Source organism: Capricornis sumatraensis, chromosome 5 (genome assembly GCF_032405125.1).
Source record: "Capricornis sumatraensis isolate serow.1 chromosome 5, serow.2, whole genome shotgun sequence".
Lineage (NCBI taxonomy): Eukaryota > Metazoa > Chordata > Mammalia > Artiodactyla > Bovidae > Capricornis > Capricornis sumatraensis.
The window spans coordinates 42,353,452-42,374,804 of NC_091073.1; the positions used below are offsets into that span (position 1 = coordinate 42,353,452).

The window sequence follows — 21,353 nt, forward strand, 5'->3', positions numbered from 1 at the left end:
TTATTTGTTGAATGGATGTGGGTGATAAGAGAAAGTAAGTACTATGTGTGTCAGGGAACTGGGAAGTCATTTATGCAATGTTGGTGAAAGGCTTCTTCTCAGTTAGGTTTGTCCATGGATATTGTCTGACTTCTTTAGCATAGGGAAGGAGGGATAAGGACTAAAGTCTTGTAACACCCACATCCATGGCTGCAGTGGAATGAAGACCCAGTGATGCAGAACTAGGGGAACTAGCTGCATTATAAATATGGCTACCAAGTGGAATGGGCATCAGAGGTTTGAGGCCACAATGGCAGTAAATCCAGGTTCGTCTCTCCTCATAGTTACAGATAAAAATGTAATTTTAAAAGTTAAGCAAGACAGTAATTATCTCCAAGCCCTGAAAATATGAATGGTTAGCAGGCGAGTTGGTTATGGGGGGTTCCTTGAGTTTGAATCAAAATGGGAATATATGGTCCATGGCAAGGGTATGGCATAGGGAGAATGGCAGGCCACCAGAAAATGAAGGCAGAAGCTTGTCATTCAGGCTAGATTAACAGTGGGTATTAACAGAGTAAACATAGAAATATTGTAGCTTGAAGAGCATTAACATCTTAATTTATTTAATTCCGACAACCTCAAAAAATATTTGTGAACATCTATGATGATTAAAGGGGATTCTCTGGTTGCTCAGAGGATAAAGCGTCTGCCTGCAATGCAGGAGACCCGGGTTCGATCCCTGGGTTGGGAAGATCCCCTGGAGAAGGAAATGGCAACCCACTCCAGTATTCTTGCCTGGAGAATCCCATGGACAGAGGAGCCTGGCAGTCTACAGTCCACAGGGTCGCAAAGAGTTGGACATGACTGAGCGACTTTACTCACTTATGATGATTAAAAGGTCAGACCATACACATAGTGTTTATTATTGTTGCTGAACGTCTTTGGGGAGATGTAGAGCTGGAGGTATCAGAATTAGGTAAGTGCTAACATAAGGACAGTAACAAAACTATAGATTTTAATTTCTTACAAAAAATTAACTATTCACAGCTATTGGAGAGTATTGAGTTTTGATGGGAGCTAGAGTCAACCTTTTCTGTGGTGGTTTGTTTTAAACAGGTTAAATTTGGTGGCGGTACACAATATTTTGGAAATGACAAGGGCCAAATGAGGGACAATGGCTTTGGAAATATGAACAAGTGAGAAATTAACTTTCACAAGCAACACAGACCTTCTTGAAGAGTAACTGAATATGCAGTAAAGATATTACAGGATTTTTAACTCAGATGATTGAGAAGGCAGAGGTGCTGTTATTGCTTGTAACTCTCCCTCGGTGCACTGTGGAATATTAGATGGTGATTCGTGATGTTAGTGTTGGGGTGTGTTGTGGACTTTGTCATTTTCTCAGTGTAATAAGAAAGAGTTTTTGTTGTTGTTTTCGACTGAATCAGGCAATTGGAAACACTGCTGTGTTCAGTAGTAGATTAGGTTCTGAGCTAAAACTCATTTCTGTTTTCAACAGATTTGGCCAGTAGAATTAAAAAGAGGCTCTTTCTGAAAAACCCTAAGAGGATAAAAAGCTTTTCACATTGTGAAAGCTATAGACAATGATTTTAACCTGTATTTTCACAGTGAGGAGGAACATTGAGGGATCAGATGTCTTTTATGTGTTGTTTATCAAAGTGAAGAAAATGGGGTCATGAAAAGGACAAAAGTAGGGCCAGTGGAGTCTGTTCAGAAACACAGTGTGTTAAGAGAAAAGCAGAATTATGTCCCTATGAAAAAGCAATAGCGTTTGTTTTCCACCCCTCTTTTCCTAAGTCCCCCCTTGTCTACATATTTAGAGACTTGGTCATATATGGTTATAAACTACAAGGAAACATTTGCTTTTGGAATGAGGACAGTACAGAATATGTGTCCCAGTGTTGATATAAATCGTACGTTAGATATGCCATGGTAGTGTTCTGATTTTGCAGTGGTTCAGAGATGGAGTGAAAGCCTACCAGCCAGCTATGCATGAAGCTCCAATGTTCACATGGCAAACAGACTTAAAATTTTAGTGATAAAACCAAATACATCCAAAGAAATTGGAAGGATGAGGGTTGAGAGAGAACTTTCAGAGGAAAGGAAAGGAGGATTTATGACAGTATCATCATCAGATACTTATTTTATAAGTAAAGAATTATCATTTTAATTATATTTTCTTCTTTCATCTTGTCTGACTGCATGATTATAAGGTGACATGGTATCATTTAAGATTGAAAACAGTGATAAAAAGTAAATAGTAGAACAGCAGAATTGACATTGGCATTAGGAGATATGGTTGAGTGGATAGATGCATGTTTATGGAGAAATTTCCTTTCATCAAGAAGGGGACATGATGGAGTGGATTTCCTTATATTCAAGCTAACCCTTTAGTCATACAACTTATATTAGTAACAGTGGATTGATCATGTTTTGGGATTCAAATATCTGTATGTTTAAAAAGTTATTTATTTTATGAAATGCCTCAAACATAGAAAAAGGTAAACATAAGTACTTAATACTCATATAGAAAATGAATGTAATAAAAACCCAAGTGCCTCTTAACCTATAGGTAACAAATATTTTAATTTTGCTTTTTGATTCAGATTTTTAAACAAATATAACTGGTCAGTTAGAGTTGAAAATCTTCAACCTTCTCCAAACAAAAGTTTGCTTTCCATGAGATTATAAAATAAGCCCTGTTATACTGGTACTTTAGGCTTCCCACATGGTGTTAGTGGTAAAGAACTCACCTGCAAATGCAGGAGACATAAGAGATGCGGGTTCAAACCCTGGGTCAGGAAGATCCCCTAGAGGAGGGCACGGCAACCCACTCCAGTATACTTGCCTGGAGAATCCCATGGACAGAGGAGCCTGGCAGACTGCGGTCCATAGGGTCGCAAAGAGTCGGACACAACTGAAGCAACTTAGCACACATGCATACTGGTACCTGAGTTTAAATAATTTCACCATCCTTTCTTTAAATTTTAAATTCATTTTAATGATTAAGCAAAAGACACAGGAGTTTTTTTCTTTTAATCAAATGTTAACAGTGTAAACTGTCAAGTGTAAAAATAGTTTTTTAAGATTAGGAATGCTTAGTTCAGTTTTTTTACAAAAAGGAATTGTTTCAAGTAAGTATGTTGCTTGCCCACCTAATACTTAACAATTTTGTGTTCTAGAGAACTTTTTTGTTACTTATGCACCATATATTTAGTTTTCCATAGTGTAGAATTTTGAACAAAGAACTTCAGTGCTAAACTGGTAACATTGGTTACTTTGGGAGTTAAAGATTAGGTCATATAGAATTTACCCTTCTAGATTACTTTGGTAATATTTAAAATTTTGTATAATGAGTGTGTATTATTTTAGAATAAAATAGGTAAATGTTGAATATACATTTTTAAGATTATCTTCTAAAATATATTAGTACCAATTTCACATTCTCCTTTTAACAATAAGTGTGATGGAAAAGAAGAAATGCATTTACACCTATACATGATATATATATATATACACACATATAAATATATACATATATATACACACACAATGTGTGTCTCACATATATACATATCTCACCAGTCAGGTAAGTATATTGTATACATATATTGCTCTTTCCATTTATAAAAATTATAAGGAAGTAACTTTTCTCTTTTTGATCATGCTATATCTATAATAATTTCAGGGGATACCATTATGTTTTCTTTACTTTCTTAAGAGAGAATGTTTTCTTTCTAACCCACAGTGATTAATAGTTATGATTTTCTCACATTTGATTGTGTTGCCTTGGAGGGGAGAAGTGATTCTCTTGCTAATTTAAGAAATTATCAATGTGTTAATAATTTTGACAAGCATACTCTGGGTTATATAACTGAAACCTGTTTATGAGCCATCAACAGAGAAAATATCCAACATAACTGATTTTGGAATCTAATATGTTATATTAATAATCATGTTCTTTTATCATACATGGTTTTCTATTTCTGGGAGTAATCAAACTTTGAGTAAATCAAAGGCAAGGAATATAGCTAATGTTACAAGAAAATTTTCCATGTTGATTTATAATTTTATATTGCTTAAAATAGAGTGCTTACATCTCTGAGTTTCATTAGTTATATTTTAGTATACTTATCTATATATAAATAAGATATAAATATATAAATTAACTAAAATTATTTGATCTAGATTTTATGTTTTACATGATGAGAGACATAATTTCAAAAGCTACCAATGCAGTTTTAGAAATGCTTTTGTTTCTACCTTGTTATTGCCTTACTGACTGTTATTTTATGTTACTTCTAGATGAAAGAGTGGCTCTGTTTAAACTGTCAGATGCAGAGAGCTCTAGGAGGTAACCTGGCTCCAATTCCATCATCACCCCAGCCCAAACCGAAGACTACCCCTGTTCCTGCATCAGCAGTGAGCAAGCCACCCACTCCGTCACAGCAGGTTTCTCCAAAGAAAGATACTACACCCAAACAGGATGTCTCAAAGGTAGCTGAGTCTAAAAAGCCCCCACCGCTAGTGAAACAACCAACCCTTCACAGTCCCCACCCAGTCACATCCCAGCAGCCTCCTGAGGCAGAGTCCTCATCCAAGCCAGTCCCTCCCAAAGAGCCTTCTGTCTCGTCTGAACCGGCCAAGGTCTCCATGGCTGATGATAAACCAGAGCAGCCCAAGACAGGAAAGCCAGCCACAGACATTGTGTCTTCATCATCAACAGCAACAAGACCGGATATTCCAGGCTCCAAAATACCATCAAAGGATCAAGAGAAAGGAACTCCTCCTCTAAAACCAGACTCTGCCAAACCTTCTCAGAGTTTTCCACCAACAGGAGAAAAAGTTACCCCAGTAGATTCTAAAGTCATACCTCGACCTGCATCAGATACAAAAATTATTTCACATCCTGGGCCTACTCCAGAGAGCAAAGATCAGAAACAAGTTGATCCAATTCAGAAAAAGGACGAACCCAAGAAAGCACAAACCAAAATGAGTCCTAAGCCAGACACGAAGCCGATGCCAAAAGGGTCACCCACACCCCAGGTTCCACGACCCCCCACTGGACAAACTGCCCCTCTATCTCCACAGCCCCCAAAGCCTCAGGAGCAGTCGAGACGTTTTAGCCTAAATCTGGGAAGTATTACTGATGCCCCTAAATCACAGCCCACAACTCCTCAAGAAACAGTGACTGGGAAACTCTTTGGATTTGGAGCATCCATCTTTAGCCAGGCATCAAATCTGATCTCCACAGCAGGCCAGCCTGGGTCTCATTCACAGGGTGGGCCAGCGGCCCCAATAAAACAAGTCCCTCCTCCTTCACAACCACCTACTTCTCAAGGGCCACCCAAATCCACAGCACCGCCAGCACCTGCAAAGGTTCTACCTGTGAAAAAGGAAACCAAAGCTCCAGTAATTGAAAAACTAGAGCCCAAAGCTGAACAAGTTTCAACAGTAAAAAGAACAGAAACAGAAAAGAAGCCTCTGCCTACTAAGGACAGCAAACCTTCCACAGCTGAACCTCGAAAGGTTGTTCTTCCCCCCAAGCTGGAAGAAACCCCCAAACCAGAATCAGCCTGTCCTCTCTGCAAAACTGAACTCAACATAGGTTCTAAGGATCCTGCTAACTTCAACACTTGCACTGAATGTAAGAAACAAGTGTGTAATCTCTGTGGATTTAACCCTACACCGCACTTGACTGAGGTAAGCAATAGTGGTCTCACATATGAATGTGAGTATATGGCGTTAATTCAGAAATGTTTTGGTAGTCAGTTTTCCTAGCAAAAAATACATTTCTCAGTAAATAAAAACTGATATTGTTATCTTTGAAGGAACTTTAATTATTTATTAGGCTTAACGCTTTCTTATTAAACATTTATATAATTTATACTTTTCTGGGTTAATGTACCACAAAGTAAGAAGATGAAATGAGCTGATAACTTAAAATAATGATTATCCCATTCTTTTATGAATTAACCTCCTATGGTTTTCACATGAAAACACAAAATAAGTATTGTAATTTACTGTTCCCACTGTCTCTCATCCTTCCAGTCTCTTTCATACGTTAAAAAGAGAAGCTTGATTGATTGCAAATCCATAAACTACATGAGATCTGTTATTTACAAAAGTTAAGAGCTTAGTGTAAGTTAATATTGTCTGCTAGAAAATATTGGTTCAAGTATATAATACTTAGACTTTTTATAATCCTGTTTAAGCTGTTATCTGGCATAAATATAATAGAGTACTTCATTAGGAACTGTGGAAAGAAAAAGGAGTTTTATGGATTTCAGTGACCAATGTCAAGGATTTTTTTTTCTTTTAATGGGAAGACCAAAACACTTCTTCCATAGTGTAAAAAACAGGTAACAATTTTCTACCTAATATAGAAGAATGAATCAATAAGCATTAAGACTGTGTTAAGGATGTTAGAGTATTTGACTCTCAGGAGATTGAGGGGTTGAATGATTGCTGCTTAGGTAAGTAACAGTGATATTTTAGTAAACATTTTGGGATTGAATTTAAATCATTGTTCATTATTTTTATGCAAATCAGTAATACTTAAGGATTATTTTATTCCCCCTCCTTGATTTTGTAATTCATTGAAATGCAAAAAAAATTATATAGTTGGATTTAACAACTATACAAAAGAAGCTTTAGAGATTCTTGTTTTTGTGTTAAACTTTTTAAAAGAATAAGTTATAAAACCTTTTTTTTTACTTTTGAAAGTATTTGATTGCTTTGACATGTTTAACACCATATGAAAGTATTGTCCCTATAGACTTAAGCTGATTTTTATCTTCTTTAACTGTGATGAATAATGTTAACCAGGATCTGTTTTAAAGGTTAAAAAAAATATGGTTTCTGAGCACCTCTTGAGTGCTTACAAGTGTAATTATTACTTATAGTATTTGGAATTCAGTGCAAGAGCAAAACAACTTTAAATTTCTTCCATATTTTTAGAAGAATTGTTTTTCATTGTGTATTTATAAAGAGGGGAATTTCAATTTTTCCAGGACAATTGTATTAATTTCATACATTTGAGAAGTTGTACCTTTTAATGAAGAGCTTTATGATATCAGTATTTAAATGGTTATAAAACAAACTGCAACACTAAAATCTAAAATACCCAGAAGAAGTGTATTTTGTACACACTGCAGAAAGGGCTATAACTTGTGTATATGTGTAAACACCTATATGTATATATGCATTTGGGTCATAGTGATTATTAGAATTCCGTAAGTGTTTGGAAGTGTGAAGTGAGAGTTCTTGAGAAGAGGGACAATAAATCTCTCAGGAAAATCTTTGATTTTCTGTGTTGGCAAATTATATTTCAGAAGTGGTAATTTTGAAAGGAGTTTTCTTGAATCAAGCAGAGAATTATTATCTAGGATGTGTGTAGAATTTCAATAGTTTGAAAATATAAGTGGTTTTAAGTTTTCAAATGGTGCATGAGAACTCCTATTTTAAATACATCAATGGAATTTAGAAAATCTGTCATTGTTCAGATTGTTTTTGTCTTTGGCCATTTCTTTGAATGTGGAGGATCATATTTCAGCGGAGAGAAAAATATGATGTAACAAAAGCATTTGACTCATGTTCTTGTCTCCACTTGACTGTGTTAATCTGAGGGAAGTTTTTAGCTGGTCTAAGACCTTAATGCCGTCTGATCTTTAGGTAAAGTCCATTAGCTACCCTGACATCAAGGGAGTGAATGAAGGGTACTGGAGTTAATCCCTGTTACTGTAGCTCCTGCTCTTTTGCTTAGAAGACTTTAGAGGACTGGCAGAAGAGGCTGGCTGAAAAAGACACCCTGTGTTTGCAGTGTATGTGTGTATGTGTACACGTACTTGTGTATTCAGGAAATTATAAATTCGATGTATACGCTTTATTTGTTGGGCTGTCCCAGTGTTTATATTACTTACTAATCTCTCATTTTGAATGGTTAAAAAATATCTCATCCTTGATCCTTGTTTCCTTGCTTGGTTTCTATGATTTCTTTGTTCTGCTTGTGATAATTTTCTTGTGATCCAGTATTTTCTGCTGGGCTGGCACTGTACTTGGATTCTAGTTTGAGAGAGCATATACTGAAAATACTCAGACTTTAAGCCTACAATGCAGAGAAATGGTATTCCTCAAGAAAGAATTCAACTACATATTTCCATTTATTTTTCTAGTAAAGCACATATAACACTGTATGAAGCCTCTGCTTCTCCCCCTCCCTTCTCTATGAGACAGGATGTCTTGTCCTCCCAATGCCTCTCTGCCCTCCCCTTCTTCTGGTCTGTTCTGGTGGTGAGAAGAGCTGGTCCTGGTTTTCCATGGGTTGGGAACTGTAAAGTGTCTGTCCCCTCCCCCATCCATTCATCAAACACACCTGTCTCTAAGGTTGTTTCCTGTGTGTCCTACTCAGCATCTCCCACAGCACCTGAAGAGTGCCAAGGCTGCCTTCAGGGCTCTGGGGTGTTGCCAGGCTTCAGCCTAAGCCTTATGGCTTAACTGTTTTGTGCCCAGTGTGTACACATAATACTATCATCCATTAACCTCTGATAGTAAGGAATGGTTTTTTAGGCTTTAATTTCTGCTGAATCAAGAAATATTTTGTCTTTGAAGGAGTTTTATGAGGCAGCAAGGCTTTCTGAAAGAGCTAGTCTTATAGAATTTGGAAGCATGTTGAGAAAAACAGTGTAAATTGGCAATACATTTACCTAGTGAATTTTAATTATTCCGGGTCAGTTTAAGTGCAGACAGAAGTCTACTCATAGTGGGAATTTTATTGTTTGTGTTGCTCTTTTGTAAAGGAAATTCTTACTATGAAAATACAACTTAAATTTGTCTCCACATGCCTCAAGGAGTCCTAGAGTCATATTTCTGCTTCCTTAATAAGATAATTATGCATGGCTTGAATGATGTTGAAATAGCCAGCATATATTTGTCACCAGGCAACAAATGGGCCTTTTGAGCTGATTAAGATCCAGTAGTGTACCTGAGTTCCCTTCAGATCTTTACTCTGTAGCCAAGGTCACTCCTGCGTTCTCTCTCAGACCCTCTCTTGGACCCTTCTCTCTCAGAGGGTCTGGTGGGGGTGCGCTTCACTTCTTAGTTTAGTAAACAGGTAATATCTTGGTTTAACTTTAAACACCATTGCTTAAAGTTTAAAAAATATATCTATTACTAAAATATTATGATTTTATGGTAATATCTATTACTAAAATATATACACATATACACATACATACGTATATGAGCAAAAAAACTAAAAGAATGATCAGAACTCAATAAGGAGAAAATAACTCTACCAATAATCAGTTTTTAAAGAATTCCACGACAGAGATAAATACACATTCTCTGTAAAAATTTCTGGCATCCCAAGAAAAGAGGGACATCTGTTTGTACTTTCTGACTGACATAAGACAACTGATAAGTTTGTAGAAATAAAATTTTTGCTTAATAATCTTTATAAGAAATTTGATATTACCTTTTTATTAAGTGATATCTAGTTGAAGAAAAATCCAAAAATGGGTTTAAAATAGAGATATTTCGTTTAAAGAAATTGAAACAAAAAAGTAGATTCTTCATTAGTCTTTTTATCTATGCATTTTTAAGTATTTAGCATTCTGCTCTTTGTGGTAGTTCTATTAAGATATTCCATTTTTAATGTGATTAAACACTTCTTAAATATTACATAAAATGATTACATATTATTCAGTTCTATGATTCTTTGGTTGTATGTTTTTTTCATACACATTGTCCTGGTATTAAGGACTTAATACCTTAGGTTTTTCATTTTTTATTATGAAAAGTAATGAACAATTATTTATTTTAGGTTGTTTTCATTTTTTATTATAAAGTGAATGTTTTGGTGTATAAATATTTGCATTTTAACTGTTTTTCAGAGAAAGCTTAGTGGTACTGAGGTTACTAAATCAAAGAATAAGAACCCTGAAGTTATCAAACTTTTTTTGGAGATATGATAGCAGTTGACATTACCACTAGCATCTATGATGCCTTTCTTAATGCAGCCTCTCCAAATTTAAATACTATCATTTATAATAAAATTGGTTAATTTGGAGTTTAAAAATGCTATCATATGATTCCTTTGATTTGTATCTCTTGGGTTACCAGAACCTTTATTTAGATATTAAATGTATATAGATGGTTCTAATTACAATTCAGACATAACATTGTTCAGACATTGTAGGAAAAAGTAAACTGGTATTTGACTAAGTCTATGTGACACCCTTCCCAGGTGGCACAGTGGTAAAGAATCCTCCTGCCAATGCAGTTCGATCCCTTGGTTGGGAAGATCCCCTGGAGAAGGAAATGGCAACCCACTCTAGTATTCTTGCCTATAAGGATTTTCGTGGACACAGGAGCCTGGAAGGCTACAGTCCATGGATCACAAAGAGTCGGATATAACTTAGTGACTAAACAACAACAATATGTGAAACACATTGTATCAGGCATTTTTTCACAACAACCCTGTAGAGTAGATTTTAGAGCTGCTTTAGAGATCAGGAGAATGAGAATCAGAGAGGTAGTTACCAAGCCACAGAGGTATCATTCAGAGGCTGAAACAATGCTTGATTCCCTAGACCATGTTTAAGTAACATGGAGAGGGAGATGGTGGTTCTTTAGTTGCTAAGTCATGTCCGACTCTTACAACCTCATCGAGCAGCCTGCCAGGCTCTTCTGTCCCTGGAGAACTGGATAACAAATGTCATTTCTTCTGTGCTTGTGTTGTGTCAGTTGGTAATTACTAAGACTTTGATATCAACAAATTTGCTAAAATGTGCATCAAATCAGGTAACATTTGGGGCCCACAGAATAATGGTAATTGTGTTATGTGGCTGAATTTAGAAGCATATGCAGATTGAGAACTTCAGAAGCCTGCTTTCATGTATAGCGCATGTGAGGTCAGAAAACATAGTTGCTCCAACTGTAAGAAATACTGTCAATATTATATTCACGTCAATGCATGCAAAGACTTTACTCCATGAAAATAATGTAAGTGTTCCATTGGTGATAGTGGTGGTGGTTAATCTTTGCTTCTACCAACATTTTTGTATAGCCTCCTTTGTTACATTCCCAGGAGTGGGATTGCTGGAGCATGGGTTTTATATATCTATGCGTGTGTTAGTCAGTTAATTGTGTCCGACTCTTTGCGACCCCATGGACTATAGCCCTCCAGGCTCCTCTGTCCATGGAATTCTCCAGGCAAGACTACTGGAGTGGATTGCCATTGCCATGTATATATATATATATCTTAAACTGGTTCTCCACCATAGTTTCATCCATTTTTAGTTTGATTAACTTTGCATATGTGCTACTGTTCTAAAGATCCATTGCCTGATAAGATAGTCACTGGAAAAACATGGCTATTGAGCCCCATGGGTCAATTTAAGATTAATGAAAGTGCAAAAACCACATTAGATTTTACAACTTCGGTATGGAAACTGTATATCTCACTGATAATTTTAATTTGGCTACTATTGTGTAAGACTTATCCTTAAATATTGCTGTTATGACTGCCTTTTCACCTGTCACTTTGCAGTTGCGTATGCATGCACTACAGTATACTTCTGTGTAGGATATATGTTTTTCTCTTTATACAAGAAAAACACTATTACTATATTTATTGCTTCCAGAGCTTATTTTCTCTTCCAGAGCTTAATTTCCTTATATTATACAACATATCTGGTTCTCTTTCTGTGCTCTACTAAGCAAATAGTTCTTGGAGCTCTCATTATCAGGAGATAAACTACTGATATCTAGCCTGGCCCAGTCCAGCCTGATGATCACTGCTAATCATCAGTATGAGATATCGGCACTATTGATAAGTGTACCGTGGTCCTACCAACTTTTAGGTCAAAATATCTTTTCTACTGACTCTTCTGGTTTCCTCTATTCTATTTTTTTCCCCCAGAACCCCTCGACCTGTTTATATTCTTCCTGTAGCTTTGGGTGAAAAATCATACATTTTGAGGTCAGTTGCTTCTAGAAGTCTCAGCAATACCTTATGTTAGAATTTGAATGTGTTGTCTGCTTTTTCTTCCTTCCATTTCTTCATGGCCACTCATTTTCTTTTAAAACTCTATTCCAATAATTTTTATTATAAAAGCATTATTCCTTATAACAATCCACAGAGTACTAAAGTATCTGAAGAAGCGAAAAGCTTCCTCTTCCCCTTGTACATCATGTTAATGCTTTAGTATCTCTTTAGCCTTTATTTTATTTTATTTTTTTGCTTTTTGTTTATTTGTATAATGGTTATACAAACAGTGAAATGTAGACAGATTTTAGATCTTTGAAAAAAGTTTTATGAGCTTGTGTTTTCAGAAATAATGTATTTATTTTGAAATAAACATGTGTTCTTACTATTCTTATTTTCATTGAGTTTCTTTTTCACAAAATTTTGTACATTTGACATTCTTTCAAGTGAACTCTCATTGACTTGCCTAATTCTACTTATGAGGGAAATAACTCTGCAGAATCTCAATATAGATGCACATTCTCCTCGTGAAAACTGAGAAATTGAAGATGTTTTGAGTTTCTATTAATGTGCAAACAAGCCTACAGTAAAACATCTACACATACATTTTCCTGTTATATCTTGATATATTAGATAAATTCCTTGAAACGGGTGTGCAAAGACAAGAGATGTTTAACAGAGTTTCCATATTATCTTGTTTAAAAGAGTAATCATAGGCCTGCCAGCAAACTATTAGTGTCTCTAGTTTCCACACTGACTAGTAGTCCATAATTATTGGTTTCAAGAGTCAGAAACTAAGCAATATTGTTGTATAATATTAAATTTTGAGAGTAAACATTATATATGTGAACATCATGAGCTTATCAACTACTTGTATTTTTCCTTTTTGAAGTTGCCCATTTATACCCATTGGTCATATTTTCATGTGTCTATGTCTGTGTATTTCTTAAAATATTTTAAATTGTTGAATTCTTTGTCATCTTATCTTGAAATGATTTTCCATGTTGATCACTTGGTTTTTTTATGCAAAAAAACTTTATGAAATTTTCTTCTGTACATGAAATTAAAAAAAAAATTTTTATGCAATCAAATCTTTTAATTTTCCCTTGATTGCTTATTTTGCTAAAGAAGGCCTTTTTACATTTTTATTATAAAAATAGCCTTCTACATTTATTCCTAAACATCTGTAGTTTTATTTTTTACTTCTAATCACATATTTATCTGTAATTCATATTTTTTGGTACCGTATGAGATGAAGTGCCTAACTTTATATGTTCAAAATGTATAGCCACTTGCCTCTGTGTTATTTGTTAAGCAGCAATTCATCATTTTCACTCTGGTTTTTAGTGTCATGTTTCACGTAATAAATTTCCATTAAGACACAGTTTCCTTTTCTAGATTCTTTTATTTGTACTGTTAGTTATATAGCTAATTTAGAATATTAGTGCTTTATTATTTTTATTAGTATAGTTTTAATATTTTAAAATATTAAATATGCACAAATACCTTAGCAAGAGTCTAATAATATGGCATTGACCTGGCCAGGATTTGACTTTACTACTTACAAACTACTACTATTCTACTTATAAGCTAATAAACTAACTTGTTACAGTTTCATAGGTGCCAGTAGTAGACATGACACTCCTAGGTCAGAGACAAAGAATGTTAATACTCATACCACAGGAGGCAGCATGAATGTCAGCATATTTGCATCAATTCTGCTTGTCCCCCACTCTTGAGGGATCACATGAGATATGGTCCTAGATTGACGTTACACAGGCAGGTGTGAATCACAGGTGAGGAGCACTGAGCTTGTGGAATCCACCTCTTTTATTACAAGCAGTAGGCCAGTTTGCTCTTTGTCCTGTGGAGTTATTACCTCATCCCTAAGGTTGCCTGTTGCACACAGAAGTTGGATAATGGCCAGGGTGAAGAGCAGCCAGGGTCTTGTATTGTTGGCAAAGCCTTTAACGGATGAAGTTGCGAGAGAGTCCCATTGAGGACTGTCTTTCCCAAAGGGATTAATAAACCAGTGGTTTTAAAGCTTAAAATATTGTGAATTCCTCCTTCAAATAACATCAAGCCTTGGAAGGAAAGTTATGACCAACCTAGATAGCATATTGAAAAGCAGAGACATTACTTTGCCAACTAAGGTCCATCTAGTCAAGGCTATGGTTTTTCCTGTAGTCATGTATGGATGTGAGAGTTGGACTGTGAAGAAGGCTGAGAGCCGAAGAATTGATGCTTTTGAACTGTGATGTTGGAGAAGACTCTTGAGAGTCCCTTGGACTGCAAGGAGATTCAACCAGTCCATTCTGAAGGAGATCAGCCCTGGGATTTCTTTGGAGGGAATGATGCTAAAGCTGAAACTCCAGTACTTTGCGAAGAGTTGAAACTCAGAACTCATGTGAAGAGTTGACTCATTGGAAAAGACTCTGATGCTGGAAGGGATTGGGGGCAGGAGGAGAAGGGCACGACAGAGGATGAGATGGCTGGATGGCATCACTGACTCAATGGACGTGAGTCTGAGTGAACTCCGGGAGTTGGTGATGGACAGGGAGGCCTGGCGTGCTGCGATTCATGGGGTCGCAAAGAGTCGGATGCGACTGAGCGACTGAACTGAACTGAACTGAGATTACCATTTAAGCATGTCACAATAATTAAATTAATGCATTTCACCCAGTTTATCTCCCTATTCCATAACTTATTAAATAGAATAATTTTTTTTCAACATACCACACATTGTCACTGCTTTCATCAGCTCAGTATACCATCACAGGCAGTTTTATTTTACATCTGCTAAAAATAGAACCTTTCTACCTGAGCCACAGTTCTGAAGCAAAGCTAATTAAAGCACTCAGTAAACAATATACCTTTTCATTGAATAAATGGTATGCAGGAATGTCTGTCAATTTCTTTTGCTATTTACTCAGCTTTCTTGAAACTGTGGACTTCTGGCATCTATTAAATGTAACGTATTTATTCTTACATTCTCGCTTAATTCATCAACATACTGCAATACATGAGTAACCAGCGGAAAAGTAACTACTCCCCACTTTAAAAAGAAAAACTCATATTCATACAGAAGTATTATGTAAGTATTATCTAAATATATGCTGCTGCTAAGTCACTTCAGTTGTGTCTGACTCTGTGTGACCCCATAGACGGCAGCCCACCAGGCTCCCCCGTCCTGGGGATTCTCCAGGCAAGAACACTGGAGTGGGTTGCCATTTCCTTCTCCAATGCATGAAAGTGAAAAGTGAAAGTGAAGTCGCTCAGTCATGTCCGACTGTTCGCGACCCCATGGACTGCAGCCCACCAGGCTCCCCCATCCATGGGATTTTCCAGGCAAGAGTACTGGAGTGGGGTGCCATTGCCTTCTCTTAATAATAGACTTAAAGTCTTAAATTTTAAGTGAAGTGTCAGCTGAGCCTTAAGATTGAATGCTTTGTGACTTTCAGATAAAGAATCATCCTCTATTTATTTATTTATTTATTTATTTTTCTTGGCTGCAGTCACCATCTGCAGTGGTTTTGGAGACCCCCCAAATAAAGTCTGTCACTGTTTCCATTCCCTCCCCATCTATTTGCCTTGAAGTGATGGAACAGGATGTCATGATCTTTGTTTTTTGTTTGTGTTTTTTTTTTTTCTTTATTTTATTTTATTTTATTTTTTTAAGTTTCAGCATAGATGATTACCTTTTATTCCATAATCCTGTGCAATTTTTTTTTTTTTTTTACTTTATTTTACTTTACAATACTGTATTGGTTTTGCCATACATTGACATGAATCCACCACGGGTGTACATGCGTTCCCAAACATGAATCCCCCTCCCACCTCCCTCCCCATAACATCTCTCTGGGTCATCACCGTACACCAGCCCCAAGCATGCTGTATCCTGCGTCGGACATAGACTGGTGATTCGATCCTTACATGATAGTATTCATGTTTCAATGCCATTCTCCCAAATCATCCCACCCTCTCCCTCTCCCTCTGAGTCCAAAAGTCCGTTATACACAGCTGTGTCTTTTTTGCTGTCTTGTATACAGGGTCGTCATTGCCATCTTTCTAAATTCCATATATATGTGTTAGTATACTGTATTGGTGTTTTTCTTTCTGGCTTACTTCACTCTGTATAATCGGCTCCAGTTTCATCCATCTCATCAGAACTGATTCAAATGTATTCTTTTTAACAGCTGAGTAATACTCCATTGTGTATATGTACCAAAGCTTTCTTATCCATTCATCTGCTGATGGACATCTAGGTTGTTTCCATGTCCTGGCTATTATAAACAGAGCTGCGATGAACATTGGGGTACATGTGTCTCTTTCAATTCTGGTTTCCTCGGTGTGTATGCCCAGAAGTGGGATTGCTGGGTCATAAGGTAGTTCTATTTGCAATTTTTTAAGGAATCTCCACACTGTTCTCCATAGTGGCTGTACTAGTTTGCATTCCCACCAACAGTGTAGGAGGGTTCCCTTTTCTCCACACCCTCTCCAGCATTTATTGCTTGCAGATTTTTGGATCGCAGCCAGTCTGACTGGTGTGAAGTGGTACCTCATTGTGGTTTTGATTTGCATTTCTCTGATAATGAGTGATGTTGAGCATCTTTTCATGTGTTTGTTAGCCATCTGTATGTCTTCTTTGGAGAAATGTCTATTTAGTTCTTTGGCCCATTTTTTGATTGGGTCGTTTATTTTTCTGGAATTGAGCTGCATGAGTTGCTTGTATATTTTTGAGATTAGTTGTTTGTCAGTTGCTTCATTTGCTATTATTTTCTCCCCTTCAGAAGGCTGTCTTTTCACCTTGCTTATAGTTTCCTTTGTTGTGCAGAAGCTTTTAATTTTAATTAGATCCCATTTGTTTATTTTTGCTTTTATTTCCAGAATTCTGGGAGGTGGATCATAGAGGATCCTGCTGTGATTTATGTCGGAGAGTGTTTTGCCTATGTTCTCCTCTAGGAGTTTTATAGTTTCTGGTCTTACATTTAGATCTTTAATCCATTTTGAGTTTATTTTTGTGTGCGGTGTTAGAACGTGATCTAGTTTCATTCTTTTACAAGTGGTTGACCAGTTTTCCCAGCACCACTTGTTAAAGAGATTGTCTTTACTCCATTGTATATTCTTGCCTCCTTTGTCAAAGATAAGGTGTCCATATGTGTGTGGATTTATCTTTGGGCTTTCCATTTTGTTCCATTGATCTGTATGTCCGTCTGTGTGCCAGTACCATACTGTCTTGATGACTGTGGCTTTGTAGTAGAGCCTGAAGTCTGGCAAGTTGATTCCTCCAGTTCCATTCTTCTTTCTCAAGATTGCTTTGGCTATTCGAGGTTTTTTGCATTTCCATACAAATCTTGAAATGATTTGTTCTAGTTCTGTGAAAAATATGGCTGGTAGCTTAATAGGGATTATGTTGAATTTGTAAATTGCTTTGGGTACTATCCTCATTTTCACTATATTGATTCTTCCGATCCATGAACATGGTATATTTCTCCATCTATTAGTGTCCTCTTTGATTTCTTTCACCAGTGTTTTATAGTTTTCTATGTATAGGTCTTTAGTTTCTTTAGGTAGATATATTCCTAAGTATTTTATTCTTTTCGTTGCAATGGTGAATGGAATTGTCTCCTTAATTTCTTTTTCTACTTTCTCATTATTAGTGTATAGGAATGCAAGGGATTTCTGTATGTTGATTTTATATCCTGCAACTTTATTATATTCATTGATTAGCTCTAGTAATTTTCTGGTGGAGTCTTTAGGGTTTTTTATGTAGAGGATCATGTCATCTGCAAACAGTGAAAGTTTTACTTCTTCTTTTCCAATTTGGATTCCTTTTGTTTCTTTTTCTGCTCTGATTGCTGTGGCCAAATCTTCCAAAACTATGTTGAATAGTAGCGGTGAAAGTGGGCACCCTTGTCTTGTTCCTGACTTTAGGGGAAATGCTTTAAATTTTTCACCATTGAGGATAATGTTTGCTGTGGGTTTGTCATATATAGCTTTTATTATGTTGAGGTATGTTCCTTCTATTCCTGCTTTCTGGAGAGTTTTTATCATAAATGGATGTTGAATTTTGTCAAAGGCCTTCTCTGCATCTATTGAGATAATCATGTGGTTTTTATTTTTCAATTTGTTAATGTGGTGAATTACATTGATTGATTTGCGGATATTGAAGGATCCTTGCATCCCTGGGATAAAGCCCACTTGGTCATGGTGTATGATCTTTTTAATGTGTTGTTGGATTCTGATTGCTAGAATTTTGTTGAGGATTTTTGCATCTATGTTCATCAGTGATATTGGCCTGTAGTTTTCTTTTTTTGTAGTATCTTTGTCAGGTTTTGGTATTAGGGTGATGGTGGCCTCATAGAATGAGTTTGGAAGTTTACCTTCCTCTGCAGTTTTCTGGAAGAGTTTGAGTAGGATAGGTGTTAGCTCTTCTCGAAATTTTTGGTAGAATTCAGCTGTGAAGCCGTCTGGACCTGGGCTTTTGTTTGCTGGAAGATTTCTGATTACAGTTTCAATTTCCGTGCTTGTGATGGGTCTGTTAAGATTTTCTATTTCTTCCTGGTTCAGTTTTGGAAAATTGTACTTTTGTAGGAATTTGTCCATTTCTTCCACGTTGTCCATTTTATTGGCGTATAATTACTGATAGTAGTCTCTTATGATCCTTTGTATTTCTGTGTTGTCTGTCGTGATCTCTCCATTTTCATTTCTAATTTTATTGATTTGATTTTTCTCTCTTTGCTTCTTGATGAGTCTGGCTAATGGTTTGTCAATTTTATTTATCCTTTCAAAGAACCAGCTTTTGGCTTTGTTGATTTTTGCTATGGTCTCTTTTGTTTCTTTTGCATTTATTTCTGCGCTAATTTTTAAGATTTCTTTCCTTCTACTAACTCTGGGGTTCTCCAATTCTTCCTTTTCTAGTTGCTTTAGGTGTAGAGTTAGGTTATTTATTTGACTCTTTTCTTGTTTCTTGAGGTATGCCTGTATTGCTATGAACTTTCCTCTTAGCACTGCTTTTATAGTGTCCCACAGGTTTTGGGTTGTTGTGTTTTCATTTTCATTAGTTTCTATGCATATTTTGATTTCTTTTTTGATTTCTTCTGTGATTTATTGGTTATTCAGAAGTGTGTTGTTCATACTCCATATGTTGGAATTTTTAATAGTTTTTCTCCTGTAATTGAGATCTAATCTTAATGCATTATGGTCAGAAAAGATGCTTGGAGTGATTTCGATTTTTTTGAATTTATCAAGTTTAGATTTATGGCCCAGGATGTGATCTATCCTGGAGAATGTTCCATGAGCACTTGAGAAAAAGGTGAAATTCATTGTTTTGGGGTGAAATGTCCTATAGATATCAATTAGGTCTAACTGATCTAATGTATCATTTAAAGTTTGCGTTTCTTTGTTGATTTTCTGTTTAGTTGATCTGTCCATAGGTGTGAGTGGGGTATTAAAGTCTCCCACTATTGTGTTATTGTTGATTTCCCCTTTCATACTTGTTAGCATTTGTCTTACATATTGCGGTGCTCCTATATTGGGTGCATATATATTTATAATTGTTATATCTTTTTCTTGGATTGATCCTTTGATCATTATGTAGTGGCCTTCTTTGTCTCTTTTCACAGCCTTTGTTTTAAAGTCTATTTTATCAGAAATGAGTATTGCCATTCCTGCTTTCTTTTGGTCTCTATTTGCATGGAATATCTTTTTCCAGCCCTTCACTTTCAGTCTGTATGTGTCCCTTGTTTTGAGGTGGGTCTCTTGTAAGCAGCATATAGAGGGGTCTTGTTTTTGTACCCATTCGGCCAGTCTTTGTCTTTTGGTTGGGGCATTCAACCCATTTACGTTTAAGGTAATTATTGATAAGTATGATCCTGTTACCATTTACTTTATTGTTTTGGGTTCAGGTTTATACACCCTTTTTGTGTTTCCTGTCTAGAGAATATTCTTTAGAATTTGTTGGAGAGCTGGTTTGGTGGTGCTGAATTCTCTCAGCTTTTGCTTGTCTGTAAAGCTTTTGATTTCTCCTTCGTATTTGAATGAGATCCTTGCTGGGTACAGTAATCTGGGCTGTAGGTTCTTTTCTTTCATCACTTTAAGTATGTCTTGCCATTCCGTCCTGGCCTGAAGAGTTTCTCTTGAAAGATCAGCTGTTATCCTTATGGGAATCCCCTTGTGTGTTATTTGTTGTTTTTCCCTTGCTGCTTTTAACATTTGTTCTTTGTGTTTGATCTTTGTTAATTTGATTAATATGTGTCTTGGGGTGTTTCGCCTTGGGTTTATCCTATTTGGAACTCTCTGTGTTTCTTGGACTTGGGTGATTATTTCCTTCCCCATTTTAGGGAAGTTTTCAACTATTATCTCCTCAAGGATTTTCTCAGGGTCTTTCTTTTTGTCTTCTTCTTCTGGGACTCCTATAATTCGAATGTTGGAGCATTTCATATCATCCTGGAGGTCTCTGAGATTGCCCTCATTTCTTTTAATTCGTTTTTCTTGTTTCCTCTCTGATTCATTTATTTCTACCATTCTATCTTCTATTTCACTAATCCTATCTTCTGCCTCCGTTATCCTGCTATTTGTTGCTTCCAGAGTGTTTCTGATCTCATTTATTGCATTATTCATTATATATTGACTTTTTTATTTCTTCTAGGTCCTTGTTAAACCTTTCTTGCATCTTCTCAATCCTTGTCTCTAGGCTATTTATCTGTGATTCCATTTTGATTTCAAGATTTTGGATCATTTTCACTATCACTATTCAGAATTCTTTCTCAGGTAGATTCCCTACCTCTTCCTCTTTTGTTTGGTTTGGTTGGCAACCCTCCTGTTCCTTTACCTGCTGAGTATTCCTCTGTCTCTTCATCTTGATTATATTGCTGCGTTTGGGGTGGCCTTTTTATATTCTGGTAATTTGTGGAGTTCTCTTTATTATGGAGCTTCCTCACTGTGGGTGGGGTTGTATCAGTGGCTTGTCTAGGTTTCCTGGTTAGGGAGGCTTGTGTTGGAGTTCTGGTGGGAGGAGCTGGGTTTCTTCTCTCTGGAGTGCAGTGGAGTGATCAGTAATGGGTTATGAGACATCAAAGGTTTTGGAGTAACTTTGAGCTGCCTGTATATTGAAGGTCAGGAGTGTGTTCCTGTGTTGCTAGAGAATTTGTATGGTATGTCTTGTTCTGGAACTTGTTGGTCTTTGGGTGGAGCTTGGTTTCAGTGTAGGTATGGAGGCATTTGATGAGCTCCTATTGCTTAATGTTCCCTGAATTCAGGAGTTCTCTGATGTTTTCAGGCTTTGGACTTAAGCCTCCTGTTTCTGGTTTTCAGTTTTATTTTTACAGTAGCCTCTAGACTTCTCCATCTATACAGCACCGAT

At 36.4% G+C, this 21,353-nt stretch overlaps 1 protein-coding gene across 1 annotated transcript in view; it reads left to right on the forward strand.

Moving 5' to 3' along the window:
• The window catches only part of PCLO (piccolo presynaptic cytomatrix protein), a 375,834-nt gene that overhangs the window by 22,755 nt on the left and 331,726 nt on the right, over nucleotides 1–21,353 (forward strand). Inside the window, exon 3 of the mRNA XM_068973161.1 lies at nucleotides 4,306–5,703. Within this exon, the coding sequence (XP_068829262.1) occupies nucleotides 4,306–5,703 (1,398 nt within the window). The remainder of the gene's footprint in view (nucleotides 1–4,305; nucleotides 5,704–21,353) is intronic.